Source organism: Triturus cristatus, chromosome 12 (genome assembly GCF_964204655.1).
Source record: "Triturus cristatus chromosome 12, aTriCri1.1, whole genome shotgun sequence".
NCBI classification, from domain to species: Eukaryota; Metazoa; Chordata; class Amphibia; order Caudata; family Salamandridae; genus Triturus; species Triturus cristatus.
This window is the reverse complement of record NC_140595.1, coordinates 401198609-401213730: the sequence shown is the minus strand read 5'-3', so window position 1 is coordinate 401213730 and position 15122 is coordinate 401198609. Positions and strand designations below refer to the sequence as shown.

Genomic DNA, 15122 nt, shown 5'->3' with positions numbered 1-15122 from the left:
CAGGAACTCACCAGACGGAGCCAATAATTTTAAAGACTCTAGAAGATGTGGACTGGAAAACTTGACAACACAACGAAAAGGATCTTCTTTATGAGATAAAGTGTCATTGTCACTTGGGTCTCTGAACATTGTTTCAAGCTGATAATAAGAAAAGAAAATAATTACTTGGATTTATAAACAAAGTACAGTATTACATTAATAGTTATAAATAGTACATTTTAATCAAATGGTAAATAAGGAAGAAAGTAGCATTATAAAATTATAAATTGAGATACAGAATGAAGCTACACAAATGTTGGCAAATTAAGGACAAACTGCAATACACCGATGAAACTATTACAGTCATACTTAGTAACTTCTTTGAAGAACTGGTATAGTTGGCATTAGTTGTCTGACGTCACTCAAACCATCTATAGGACCCCAAACCAGATATTATTTGCAAAGAAAAATCAGCACTTTTCTTTAAAAAAAAAGTGCCTGCAAAAAATGTTAGGCTGATCGTCTTTTCAGTAGCTCTGTGTTGCTGCTGAGCCAATAAAAGTTGGTAAGCAACAGCAAAAAGGCAGCAAAGGTGTTCAGTACCACCGGTGCTGCCTGTCTGTTAACACCTTACAAATGCACAAGGCCCTCATCCTATGCGCATAGGCTGCGCCCAGCTCTCTGCTTATCGCCTTTATACACATGCCACTTCCCTCCCCAAAAACCTCTCTCGTGTGATCACCACCCCACTGCAGCCCCTTCACTCCTCCACATCCCCACCTTCTCTGGTGCCTTCCCTCTTCCCCTTGACTCCTCTGATTCCCCCCCCCCCCACCCACCCACTAGAGTCACCTGGACCTCTGAACCTTCATTCATCCCCTGCTGCCCTTTGCACCTTTGGTAACACTCTGTCTGGTTGATATTCTATCTAACCAAGATTCCTCGCCCAACAATATCTCCCACACTAGATTCTGAGAATTTTGCAGCAGTGCTCCCACACACTGCTAGCTGGCATAGTGCAGCCCCACGTAGATTAAATATCTCCCTGGAAGGTTAGTTTCTTCCATTTTCTCTTTCGGTGTCCACAGATGTGGCACATGAACAATTGTTGGCAACAGTGTGCCAAGTACCAACATAGGACCTTTTTAGATGCTAAAAAGAGGCCACTCAAAAGAGGTGGGAGGTCAGTAAGGAAGCTGAATAAGACACAATATCCATCAGACAGCGTGTTACTGAAGAGAAGTAAAGTGTTTTTCTGAAGGATGCTCAAACTGCAGATTTGTCCCCTTAAAATAGAAACCAAAGCACCCAAGGTGATGTGGAGTAAAATCAGAATAAAAAGGTTAGCATGCAAAGTGTCCTTCCTGACAGACATGGCTATCAAGGCATTGTGCTTTGTAATCGTAAGCAGACACCTACGTTGCAGTCTGAAAATGTCAAGGTTGGGCACTCTGTGTGCCAACGAAGTAGTAGTGGTCTTAGCCTTGATGAATGGGGTCCCAAAACATCTGGAGGCAGCTTCTTGGCTAGTGATTAGCACATCTTAATGCAGAGGACCATCCACTGCAACGTCATCTTCTGCACGACCTTCTCCTTGTTCGCTCTAGAGAACCGAACAAAAATTTGATCGTTTACTCCATGATCCTTGGTATGATCTTTTAAAAAAATTAACTCTTCGATGGGATTGGGGGTGCAAGGAACGCTGGCAGAGTGATGGATTGCCTCACAACTTGTGGGAAAAGGCTGCCTGAGTCCTAGGCACCGAGTGGCTTGGGAAAATGTGGCGCAGGGCAGTTGGGGGCTTAAAGGGGGGTACACATGAGGAATGTCAAGACCAAGTTAAGGTCCCACTGAGGAATTGAAAAAGCTCAGGAGAGCATGTGTTCCAAACCTTTACTGATCCTAATCACATGTGATCTGAATAAGGATGGGTGGTCTGGCAAAGAAAGAGAAGGAAAGTGCAGACCACTAACATTTAACAGTGCCCACTGCAAAGACCTGCTGTCTAGAGACAAAAACAAATGGATTGCTTGCAAGACATGAGTGACTGAGGAAAGACACCAGGTTACAAATTTGTCCCACTGCCCAGCATAATTAGATTTCATATACTGCCCCCTGGTGGATAGGATGACATCCACTACTAAATGTGGTCAATTGCCACTGCTCAATCTCAACCATTGAGGTGTAGACTGAGTAAATCCAGGGGGAGGACCCTGCCCATATTGCTGAGACAGGGGGCCCTGATTAAGTGGCAGCCACATCATAGGACAGATGCTCTTGTCCAAGAGTTCCTAGTACCACTCTCCTAGCCTATTTAGAGGCACTGAAATGACATGGACCCGATTGTTCCTGATCTTCGGAACTCTGGCAAGATAATAAGCACACGCTTGTCGAAACTGAGCCGAACAGGACTGTTGACACAGAGTTCTCAACTCGTTATCTGCCAAACGGCACATGCTCAGCATTCAGGGACCTAGCCAGGTGATTGGAGACCAGAAAGATGCTCTGATACTCCTACCACCTCCAGAGACGCAAAGCGTCCAAGCATAAGACAGAGGACCCTAATCTGCCCTGCTTGCTGCAGTACCACTTGGTGGTGGTGTCTATAAGAACCTGCACCTTCCCTTGATGGACGGCAGAATGGGCTTCAGGGCCACGAAATGGCCCACAACTCCAACCAATTAATATGGAACCAGCACTTCACTTAAGACCAGAGCTCTCTGATCCACTGTGATGTGTCAGTCACCACCACTAATAAGCCTCAAAGCCACCCATGCCTGGATCCAGAAATGAGAAAAACGCTGGGATCCTAGTTGCCCAAATGTCCTTGACTCGTTGCTATGGAGGAAAATCCATGAACTCAACCATGTCCAAGATTGCCACAATGAATGAATGCCTCTGTGAGGGAATCGGGAGGGACTTCTGCTTGTTTATGGTGAAACGAATAGTTTCTTACCTGTCGGTGTAGTTTTGCAGCTTGAAGATCTTTCTGGATTCACTATGCTGTGCATTATTCCGCGATCTTGTGGTTGGGTCCGGATTCGTAGTCTTTTCTTTTTTTTTTTTGTTTTTGTAGCCCAGGTGGGCGGCGACGACCCACCATTTGGTGCACCTCCCGTGACGTCATCGTGCTTCCTGCGGAAGTCCCACCTTTGGGGCGCCATCTTCGGGTTCTTTTTTCCCTTCTCTTTTTTTTTTTTTTTAACCCATGGCGATTGATTAATCCGTATTGTTCATTTTTCTGTACGTTTTCATTCCTTCTGACTTTCTCCATTTTACCCCCTCTTCCTCCAGCCTCATCTTCCTGGCGGAGGTGGGTGGGTTCGCTAGTGAATCCAGAGAGATCTTCAAGCTGCAAAACTACACCGACAGGTAAGAAACTATTTGTTTTGCAGCGTAAATCTTTCTGGATTCACTATGCTGTGCATAGACTTTGTAGCGGTTTTCCTAATTTTGTGGTGGCTGGGTGGTAGATGAGCGTTGGTCGTTGAAAATGTGTTGAAGCACCTTCTGTCCGACCTGTGCTTCCTTGTTCATCTGAATGTCCACGCAGTAGTGTTTTGTGAACGTGTGCACAGATGCCCAAGTTGCCGCTAGACATATGTCCTCAATGGGCGTGTTCGCCAGGAAGGCAACGGTGGCCCCCTTCTTCCTTGTGGAGTGAGCCTGAGCTCCCTCTGCTAGCTCCTGTCCAGCCCGTTTGTGGCAGAATTGAATAGTGAGTGCAATCCATCTAGCGATGGTGCCCTTAGTCACTGGTCTACCCATGAAGCTAGTAGCAAAGGACACAAACAACTGCTTTGATTTCCTGAGTTCCTTCGTTCTCTCAATGTAGTGCATCACCGCTCTTCTAGCGTCGAGGGTGTGCAGGGCCCTTTCTGCGTTTGAAGTAGGGTTTTGGAAGAAACTCGGTATCTGGATACTCTGGTTCATGTGGAACGCCGACACCACCTTGGGCATGAAGTGTGGGTCTGTTCTCAGGACTATCCTGTCCTTGTGAATCTGAATGTAGGGTTCCTGTAGCGTTAGCGCTTGAAGCTCGCTCACCCTGCGTAGTGAGGTTATGGCCACCAGAAAGGCCGTTTTCATCGTCAACATTTGCAGCGTGGCCTTGTGAATGGGTTCGAACGGTGCCTTCATGAGCTCCGTCAGTACCAAGTTGAGGTTCCATGCCGGCGGCGGCAACCGTTTAGGAGGGGCAATTCTTTTGGCTCCTTCCATGAATCTCCTCACAACCTGCGAAGTGAAGAAACTTCCACCCTTCTCACCTCTTGTGTAGGCTACGATCGCCGCTAGGTGTACCCTTAGGGAGCTCGAGCAGAGGTTACTCTTTAGAAGGTGTGTGAGGTACCTCAGTACGGTTGAGTCTCTAGTCATTCTGTTTTGCAGGCCCTTCTTCCTGCACCACACAGTAAATCTCTTCCATTTGGCGCTGTAGCATTTTCGTGTAGTTTGTTTCCTTGCCTCCCGCAGTACCCGCATAGTGCTAGGAGGCAATTTAAGGTGAGCGAACTCTAGGTCCTCAGGAGCCATGCCGCCAGGTTGAGGCTCTCTGGTTCCGGATGTAGGACCTCTCCGTTTTGCATGGAGAGCAGGTCCCTTCTTCTCTCGAACCTGTGGGGATTGCCCTGTGCCATCTCTTGAATTTGTGAGAACCATGTCTGCCTTGCCCACTGCGGAGCCACTAGGATCAGAGTCATGTTGCTGGTTCTGCACTTCTCGAGCACTCTGTGCAACAGGGGTATCGGTGGAAAGGCGTAGGCAAATGTCCTCGACCAGCTTATCCATAGGGCATTTCCTTGGGATTGCTGATCTGGTTGCCTGGACGCGAAGTTTTGGCATTTTGCATTGTGGCGTGTTGCAAACAGGTCTATTGTGGGAGTTCCCCATCTCTGGAAAATTTTCTCCGTTTCCTGGCCATTGAGCTCCCACTCGTGTGATGCCGAGGTCTGCCTGCTTAGCCAGTCTGCCTCCACATTGCCCTTCCCTGGAAGGTGAATTGCCAGTAGATCTATCCTGAGTGGTATGGCCCATCTCCAAATCTCCTGTGCCAGAGAGGAGAGGGAACGACTGTGTCCCCCCCTGCTTGTTGATGTAGAACATTGCCGTGGTGTTGTCTGTTTGAACCAACACCCTCTGGTTGTACAGGTGCCTCTGGAATGCCTTCAGGGCTAGCAGGATGGTTTTCAATTCGAGGTAATTGATATGGCGTACCGCATCTGCTGGAGCCCACAGACCCCTCACTCTGAGGTTGTCCATGTGCGCTCCCCATCCCTTTTGCGATGCGTCCGTGGTAATGGTCATTGTTGGGTTTGGTGGTGTCAGGCTTCTCCCTGCTGTCATGTTGTCTCTGTTCCACCAAGTCATCTCCTCCTGCACTGCGTGCGTAACAACCACTAGATCCTCCCAACTTCCGTTTGCTTGTGACCATTGCTGTTGTAGCCATTCCTGGAATGGTCTCATGTGTAGGCGAACATTCGGCACCAGCTGGATACACGACGCCATCATCCCCATCATCTTGCTCACTGACCTCACTGTCAGAGCTCGCCCCTTCCGGTAGATCCGCGTCTCCTTCAGTAGGGCATCTGTTCTCCTGTCGCTGGGCACCACTGTGTTGTTCAGGGAGTTGATCTTTGCCCCCAGGAAAATCTTCACCTGCTCCGGTTCCAGCGATGACTTCCCCCAGTGAATCGAGAACCCCAGGTTCGTCAGAGTGTCTGTTACGCGTTTTGCGTGTCTCTCGCATTTCTCGCGTGAGTTTGCCTTGACCAGCCAGTCGTCTAAGTAGGGGTAGACATGGATTCCCTGCCTTCGTAGGTGGGCCGCGACCGCCGACAGGCATTTTGTAAAGACCCTTGGCGCCGATTTTAATCCGAAGGCCAGGGTTGTGAACTGGTAGTGTTCCTGGTCGATGTTGAACCTTAGAAGGCCCTTGTGTCTTCTGTTTATTGGGATGTGCAGGTAGGCATCCTTGAGGTCCACGGTGACCATGAAGTCCCCGTCTCTTATTTGGGGCAGTACCTCCTGCAGCGAAGTCATTTTGAACTTTTGCGTTCTGATTAACTTGTTTAGGTAACGCAGGTCCAGGATGGGTCTGAGGTTTCCGTCTACTTTCGGGACCACGAAGTAGTTTGAGTAGACCCCCTTGTTGCGTTCTCTGAACGGCACTGCCTCTATGGCTCTCTTTTCTAGAAGTTTCCGTGTTTCTTCTCTGAGTAGGGCCAGTTCTTGAGCCGATCTCTGCCTTCCCTTTGGTCTTCTGTTTGGAGGTCTTTTCTCCAAATCCACGCAGTATCCGTACTGCATGACGTTCAGTATCCACTTGTCTGTGGTTATACGCCGCCACTCCTGAAGGTAGAATCTCAGTCTTCCGCCTACTGGTGTTGTATGCTCGTAGGCTTTCGAATCTTCTCTCTCCCCTGATGTTACTGTACTGCGCCTCACCCTTGGGGGCATGTCGAGGGTAGGCGTCCTCTTGCGTGCTGAGTCACTTTGATGAGGGCTGGTCACCCCCTCTCCTCTGTTGGCCACGTCCGTTCCCTCTCACGCGAAAGGACTGGCCCTGAGGTTGGTACTGCCAGTTTTGCTTCTGTTGACCTTGTTGTCCGTGACCATCACCCTGCTGGAACGTCTGGTGCGACGGCCCCTGCTGGCTTCCTCCCCTACCGTAGGGTCTCCTTGAGGGATTGCCTCGCCTCATTCCCCTCAGCTGTAGGGCCCCCATGGACCTCGCCGTTTCGTTTTCTTTTTTCAGCTGGGTGAGTTTCTCGTCTACTGTTGCTCCGAACAGTGTCTCTCCGTTAAAGGGGGTGCTAAGGATGTTGTTCTGCACCTCCGGCTTGAATCCCGAGATTCTTAGCCATGCATGCCTTCTCTCGGTGACCCCTATGGCCATTAGTCTTGCTGAAGTCTCTGCCCCGTCCAACGCTGTCTTTATACAAGAGTTGGCGATGTTTTTACCTTCGTCTACCAGGTGCGAGGCTCTCGGGCGGTATTCCTCGGGGAGGTGCTTTACTAGCTCCCCCATCTCGTCCCAGTGCTGGTACTGGTGTCTATTGAGAAGTGCATTGGAATTCGCCATGCGCCAGTGCATTGCGGCGTTCCTCTCGACCTTTCTTCCTGTGAGGTCTATCCTCCTGCTTTCTTTGTCAGGTGGTGGCCCCGAAGTTGCTGGTACGTTGGCCCTTCTCCTGGCCGTGGAAGCTATGATGGAGTCGGCGGTGATGCTACCCTTGATGTAAGGGGGGTCCAGAGAAGAGTGTTTATACTTCTTCTCCGTCCTGGGCATGATCGAACGGCAGGTCGCTGGTTCCTTGAAGGCTTCCCTCCCCTGATTCATCACACTTTGCAGCATGGGGAGGAATTGGCTCCTCGTCTGGATGGGGAGCAGTGCCTCGAGGAGGAAGTCGGCTTTCGGCCTCTCTTCGTCGAGTTTGACGCCGAAGGCTGTCGCTGCGCTCCTGACCACCATGTTGTACACCCGATGTCATCGGGTGGCGAAGGCCTCGAAGGGTACGTGTCTACGGGCTCCTCCAGGTTTTCGGTGTCGAGATCCTACCATTCGATGTCGTGGCTGGTAGATGGCGCCGAGCTGTAGAACGACTGCTGGTCTTCTTCCTCGGCTTCGCCTTCATAATATGTCTCGTCTTCCTCTTCGAGATCTCTTGTCAGCCCCTCGGTGTCGAATTCGTCCTCGATTTCGACGACGTTCGTCAGTGGAGCTGTTGGAATCTTGAATTCCTTCATCTTGGCATCGAACTCCTTCTTCCTTTGAAGGATGTTATCCATTTCGGCCTCGAGCCGCCTCTTCTTTTTCTCCATCTCGGAGATGCTTTCGGCGTCGACCGCGGGTCTTTTCGACGAAACTTGCGTCGACGTCGACCGCTCTTTCTGCGTCGAGCGTCCCGTCTCATGGGTCGACTTCGACGATCCTTGCCTTTCGGCACCAGGGAGTCCTTTTCGAAGGATCCGCTCGGCCTCTTGTCCATGGTTCCCCCCTTGGTCGTCGAACTTTTCGGCGCCGGGGCTCCCTTCGTGGACTTTGACTCTGATTTTCTCGAGTCACCCTCGGGTCTTCGAGGAATTTTCTGTTTTGAGCTCGACGATTGTCTTACCTCGTCTTCATTTTTCTTGTCGGTCTCTACGACCGTGAAGCTTTCGGGTCCCTCGGCGACGTTGTCCTCATCGTCCGTGGATAGGCCCAGATCGTAGAGCGACGGGGCCTTACCCTTGCCATCCATGCTGGCGTTAGCTCTTCTCTGCCGATCTCTCACTCGGAGCGTCTTCGGTGCGAAGGCTGAGCAGGCGTTGCAGTCCTTACTCTGATGGTCGACCGGTAGGCAGAGGTTGCAGACCGGATGCTGGTCCTTCTGCGCGAACTTGTGGTGGCAGTTAGGGCAGAACCTGAATGGCGTCTTGTCCATTGCGCTCAGGGCCTCAGTGCGCATTCTCCCAGGACGTCGAAGAAAAAGGCGCAAAACTTCCTTTCTTCGCGCTCCTGATGTAATCTATTCCTTTTCCTGTGATATCTTCGTAGTAGTTATCGACAAAACTCGCTTTTCTTTCTTCTTCCTTCGATTGTAATTCTGGAGCTTCCCGATGACGATCCAGACCCAACGGCGGAAAAAAGAATCTGAAGATGGCGCCCCAAAGGTGGGACTTCCGCAGGAAGCACGACGACGTCACGGGAGGTGCACCAAATGGTGGGTCGTCGCCGCCCACCTGGGCTACAAAAAAAAAACAACAAAAAAAAAAAAACAAAGAAAAGACTACGAATCCGGACCCAACCACAAGATCGCGGAATAATGCACAGCATAGTGAATCCAGAAAGATTCACGCTGCAAAACCCAACAATGTCAAAAGATATGCCGTTATCTGGAGGATGTCCCCAACTGACTGTGTTGAGCCCAACAGGGACTCCCGACCATTGAAACAGGGCAATGACCACGGCCAACAGTTTTGTGAATACCCAAAGGGCGCTCGTCAGGCCGAATGGGGAGCACAGAAAACTAAAAATGCTCCTGGATCACCTTGAACCGTAAAAAACATGTTTGGAACTGTAGGACTGGAGTATGAAAATATGTGCCCTGCAAGAACAAAGACACAATCTGTTGGAAGTAATGGATTGACAGCCTAGGAGGAAGTACTCAATCTCGCCTCCCACTGAGAAGGCATTTACCGCCAAGGACAAACTAAAGCAGACTGTTGGCTGTTATAACAGGGGTAGATTAGTTAGAGGACTAATGTCCCTTGCTGACCGGTTTAACGCCTCCGAAAGGACTGTGTTACATCTCTGGCTGAGAAGGCTTTTTCTGCCCATAAAGTAGTCTCCAGAAGCAGCCCATAAATTTCCTGAACTAGTGGGAAATTGTTTGATGGGGTGACGCCTGCATATTGACAGAGAAAACAGTGGATCTCTTCCAAGCACGACATGCTTGGATGAGACCTACTCATCCAATTGGATGAGGACAGTCAATTTCCCCTGGCCAAGGAACATCACAGCCACATGAGCAGATAAGATGGTGAAGCATTCAACCTTGGTAGGTGAGGGTTCAGTTTTCTTAAAAAGAAAGTAGCAGCTAGTATGATGACAGGGTACTTGCCCAACGTAGAGCAATTGCTGGAAATACCTTCCATTTTTTTCTTTTTTCTCTATCCTCCTGCACTCCCTAGAAGGGTCATGGATGCATGTAGCCATATCAAACAGTTTTGCCAAGTATGCACAATTGATGTCAAACGGGGGTCCTTTTTTTTTTCCAGATATCTTATTGTTCCCTCCCCCAAGTGCCTTAACAGGACTAAACCCAGTTTCATCCAGTTTCATATCAAACAGTGTGATGTAAACTGCAATTCAGCCACAGTATCTTCTCCAGTACCAGTGTTGTGCTTGTTAGATGCTTTTCCTATATGGTTGACAATATTACTCGTGTCACAGACCTTTCTGCATATTAACATATGCACTGAATGGATACAAGCTTGTGGGTTTAAGATTCAGGAAGTAATTAAGTGCTTTCAGGCCAATAGAAATTGCATGTGCTAAATGTAGGAAACTGGCTCTATATATACTACATCAAAATGAGGTCTAGTGTGTATAGAGTCCAGGCGACCCCAGAGGTAGGCAGAGGTTAAAGTTAGATAGAACCTTACTCTCTATTTGTGGTAGAGTGGTCGAGCAGTAAGGCAGTATCAGAGGACAGTGTTAAGCATTTGATGTACACACTCAGTCAGCAAATTAATTCACACACTCAGTAACTGAACTCTAGGCCAATTGCGTTTGTATAAAAAGATATACTGTTATTTTTAGAACCAAGCAAGCCTGGCACAGGTAAGCATTAAATACTTTTTCAGTAATAGGTTACTGGATTTAGAACAGTTTGAAAATGCAATAGAACTTGTACTTTGATTTATAGGGGATGCAGTAGGTTGCAACACTTAGCAAATACAGTACATTGAAATGAATAGGCTTTTTCAGTAAATCACAGGTAAGTTACTTTTTACGTTACTTTTCTAACTCCGTGCTGGATGCCTAGATTCAGCACTGGGACATTTCCTGTAAGCAGGTAAGTAATTACGTTTTGGTTATTCGCATGATTTTTAAAGAATACCTTTAGATTTCAAAATTCCACACAGTCGTTTTTTGGAAGAAAAACAGTGCACTGAAATGAATAGGCTTTTTCAGTAAATTGCAGGTAAGTTACTTTGTACGTTACTTTTCTTACTCAGTGCTAGATGCCTGGATTCAGCACTGGGACATTTCCTGTAAACAGGTGAGTAAATACGTTTTGGTTATATATGCGATTTTTCAAGAATATTTTTAGGTTTCAAAACTCCACACTTAGAAACTTTTGGGAAGAAAATTGTCAATGTTAATGGAGGAAAAACAGGTTATCGGTTCACAGGTAAGAAATTTTCTGTGAGAGTTAAGGTTCTGGGGGTAGACTCATGGGTCCCCCAGGGTCAGTGATGCACTTTTGTTTAACCCTCAGCGGAACTAGGGCGGCCGGGTGCAGAGTGTTGAGGCCCAATGTTATCCAATAAAGGATAGGGTCCTCCGGTTGGCGACAGCTGTGGGAGCAAAGCTCCTAGGGTTTAGGTCAGGGCAAATAGGGAACCAAATTAGCACCAAAGGTGCACCCTCAGAGGCACTAGGGCAGCCGGGTGCAGGGTGCTGTTTTGAGGTCGGGTGTCCTGTTTTCAATGGAGAACCTCTGGTTTGCAAAAGCACTGCAGGCAGGGAGGGAGACGAAGGACTTCTGGGTGCGACCACCACTTTGAGAGGTAAGCTGGAAAGTTAAGGGTTGGTTAGGCACCATTGGTTTGGGCTCACAAGGCTGTGGTGCGTTGGGTGCAGAGGTGCCTTTTGGGGTCGGATCTTCTTACCAGCTCTGGGTCGCGGTCAGGGGGGCCTCTGGATTTAGGCTGCAGGCGTCGGCTTGAGGCAGGTCAGGGGTTGCCAGATCTCGGGTCAGGATTGCCGGGGGGACCTCCTCGTTGTGTTTTTCCGCTCGGGCCGGGTTCGGCGTGTGCAGAGTGGGCTGGATTTGCGGTATCCGGCCGGAGCCAGGAGCTGCAGTTTGAACAAATCCGGTGTTCACGGGAGAAGCAGTCTTGGAAGTGAAGGCAGGCAGGTCCTCCAGGGTTTTAGAGGTTGCTGGCTACAGGACATACCGGGATTTCGCAGGAGCAGGTTCGAGGGGAGACAGGCCTGTGGGGCTGGGGCCAAGTCAGTGGGCGTCGTCCTCTTGTTAGCTGGCTGCACGGCCGTTTGGTCCTTCTTTTCTTCTTGTCGTCAGGTTGGATCTGAGGAAGCAAGGTTCAGAGTGCCCCCTAAATACTAGATTTAGGGGTGTTACAGGTAGGTAACGGCAGGGACCAATGGATCCCTTCCCTGGGGTGGGTACACCCCCAATCGTGCCACCCTCCAGTGTGAGGGGGCAGAAGCCTGACCCTGGTTGGCTAGGTCCCCCCATGCTCAAAATGGGGGGACTCAGAGCGGTGCTTTCCCTCGCCTCCCACACCTAAGGGGTGGAGTTGGCAGAGGTGGGCACATCTCTTTCCCGCACTTGTTTTTCTCGCCAGTTCTCCCGCCCAAAGTGGGGGCTAGAACCAGTGGGGACCAGTTGCTGAAAGCAGCAAATGGTCTGGGGAGGCTCACAAAAGCGGCATGCCTTTGAAGCTTCCCCTTCGTGAACCCTGCCCATCCTGGGGGAGGAGGCGTGGCACCTCGTCCCAGGATGTGCATTGTTTCAGGCCCCGAGAGCAGCAGGCTCTCGACCCAGGGGTCCAGAAACATGTCTGTTAGTGGCAGCCTAAGCAGCCACTCAGTCAGGTCACTAGGAGTTGGTTGAGTTTCAGGGGGCATCTCTAAGATGCCCTCTGTTGTGCATTTTTCATTAAATTCCACACTGGCATCAGTGTGGGTTTAATGTGCTGAGAAGTTTGATACCAAACTTCCCAGTCTTCAGTGTAGCCATCATGGTGTTGTGGAGTTCATAATGACAAACTCCCAGCACCATATACTCTTAATGGCAGCACTGCACTTACAGTGCCCAGGAATGGACTTGGGCACTGTAGGGGTACAGGGCTCATGCATCTGTACCCTCACCACTGGCATAGGGAACCCAGCTAGACGGGAGACTGATGTATGCCAGGGCAGTGGTTTTTGGACATGGCACACAGGGATGTGTGCCATGTCGACTCTTCACTTTGTTCTGCACCAAGACACGCAGCATGCAAAGGCAGTGTGTGAGTGTCAGGGTACAAGACCTCCAAGGGTGGCACAATAAGTGCTGAAGCCCTTAGAGGCCTTCTCGTGTCACAGTGCCCTGGGTACCTGTGGTACCATTTACAAGGGGCTGACATGTAGCCAGAGATGCCAATTGGGTTTAGGCTTCAATGCAGTTTTAGGGAAGGAACATAGGCCCTAGGTACCTGATTAGCAGGAGCCCAGGGCACACTCAGTCAAAGAACATCAGCAATTCAGCAAAAGGTGGGGGGCATACCATGCAAGAAAGAGGGCACTTTCTCACACTAAACGGTCACAGATTTTTACAGTTCACCTTGTAAAAGTCAGAGAAGGACTTTTCTGTTCTTTACAGAATTTCACAATATCTAGAAATCTGCTTGCAGGAGAACCTCGGGCAAGTTCTGTGCAGGTAGAATTAAAAAAGGTAAAACACAGTAGCTTCCATGTGCTTCGCAATAAACTAGCAGGAGCGCTGTCTTCTATCAGTGTAACAAATGTGGGACCAGAGTGTTTAAGGGTACCCCTCTTCCGCCAAAGATTGATTCAGAGATTTAACCGGTGAAGGATATAAAGTCCTATTTAGCAAAAGCCATTTTTTTAAATCCAGTTCGGGAGTTGCAGTGATCAAGCTGGGTGTTGCAGGCAAGGAATATAAAAGTGCACCAGATGATGAAGAGCCTCCAATCAGTACAGTGAGTGAGATTTTACCTGTGGAGTCTATAACACCCTATGAAGCACAAGTGACTTTTTGGATCTGGTCCTGCAGCAGCAGAGCCCGGCAGCGCAGACACTGACGAAAAAAAGCATCAATGACACACCACTTACCAGACAGTGGACAAGGTTCTGGGACGCTGTCAGATTCCATCCCAGGGACGGGAAGTAAAGAGATAAATGGTATGATATTAATACTAAACAACTGCTAATATTGTATATGCAATAAAAGTGCATAGTTTGGCAGGAAAAAACTTGGAAGATTCCTTGGACAGCTTAAACAAAATATAAATGGCCACTGAGCGATGGATGATCGGAAGTGAAAGAAGGAGGTCAGGACCAACAAAGTTCTTCTCTGCTTGTGTCCTCGATAGGGAATGTTGTAAATAAGCATTTTAAATCTGGGACAGGAAGCCTGTATACAAAAGAATAGGTAAATACCGAAGAAAGGAATGCATGACATAATCGAACGGGCTCAGATTGTTGATCAGTCAAGAACGGAATCTGATATCTCTCAGTTACTGGTGAGCAAAAGCCCTGGATTTCACCTTCAAATTAATTTTTGAAAGCAGGGAATCCAATGAGAACTATTTTTTAATACGGAATATAGTATATTTAAACAAACCGAACCAGAATCAAAAATTCTCCTTGCACTGCTGAAACCTCTACAGCAACAATGTTAGGCATACTATCATTAATGTAGACTGTTTGTCTTGAAACCTCCGGGACATGGCCTTCCTCTTTCAGCGCAGCGCCTGAAACAGTGAACATCAAAGAAGGGCTAGGAGGGACCACCAGAAGGCAGATTCTTGCTAAGAAGTAGTAAGCAGCTACTGAGTAAAAAGAAGGGCATTTTGGGCAGGTCGGTGACGTTCCGCAAAGCCAAGAATATCTACCTACAGCATCCATCCTACGGCAACAATTGTGTAGTGTACCTGAACATTGTTTTTAAGCCTAATAATTTAAGAAAGACACAATTCCTAAGAGAAGCCAAACTCCACATCACAAAATCTCTTGGATAAACTATTTTCTACCTCTTAAGTCTCAGTGTAAAAGCTGCAATGTGGATCTAAAACATCTAACTTTAATACCCACTGACCTTCATACAACTCCCGAAATGTAGCAAACAATCCCTTTCAATTAACCCAAACCCATGCAGTCAGATGTTAATGATCACATTGACTTCTACAACATGCCAACTAAAACCATGATTATTAGATTGCAAAGATCTCAAAAGGCCTTACAATGCAGGAATAAAATGCCCTGCATTGAAGGAACTGCTTCATACCCAGAAAATGAGAAAACCGATATCAAATCTGTGAGAAGTTGGCCTGGTATATGCTGTCCACTAAATAAAGTGGGCGCCTTGCACCAGTCCAAATGACCCTTATGATGTATGAGGTCAAAGATAACCTTTAGAAAGCCATCCTAGTGGTAGCTGTGGAGAGCAGCCTTCAGGCTTAACCTTGAAGGAATGTAAATCAGCTTGTTTTACCAGAATATCACCTCCTGAATGACTAAATGAAGGAGAATCACACAGTAGTTTAATAAAAATATGTGTTTATTAATATAACACTCTCTACTATCCTCTACACGAGGATAGAGCACAAAGCATACAATATGTAATCAATAGAACAATTGTAAGAAGCACAATACACAGTGGGCTCCAGGGGGAGACCAAACCATA

The 15122-nt window shown here is 48.3% G+C and overlaps 1 protein-coding gene across 5 annotated transcripts in view; it reads right to left on the bottom strand.

Moving 5' to 3' along the window:
* CENPN (centromere protein N) overlaps positions 1-15122 on the bottom strand; it is a 220082-nt gene that overhangs the window by 34474 nt on the left and 170486 nt on the right. For all 5 annotated transcript variants that reach the window (XM_085638918.1, XM_085638917.1, XM_085638916.1 and 2 more), the window contains one exon: positions 12-138. In XM_085638918.1, coding sequence (XP_085495044.1) covers positions 12-138 — 127 coding nt within the window. The remainder of the gene's footprint in view (positions 1-11; positions 139-15122) is intronic.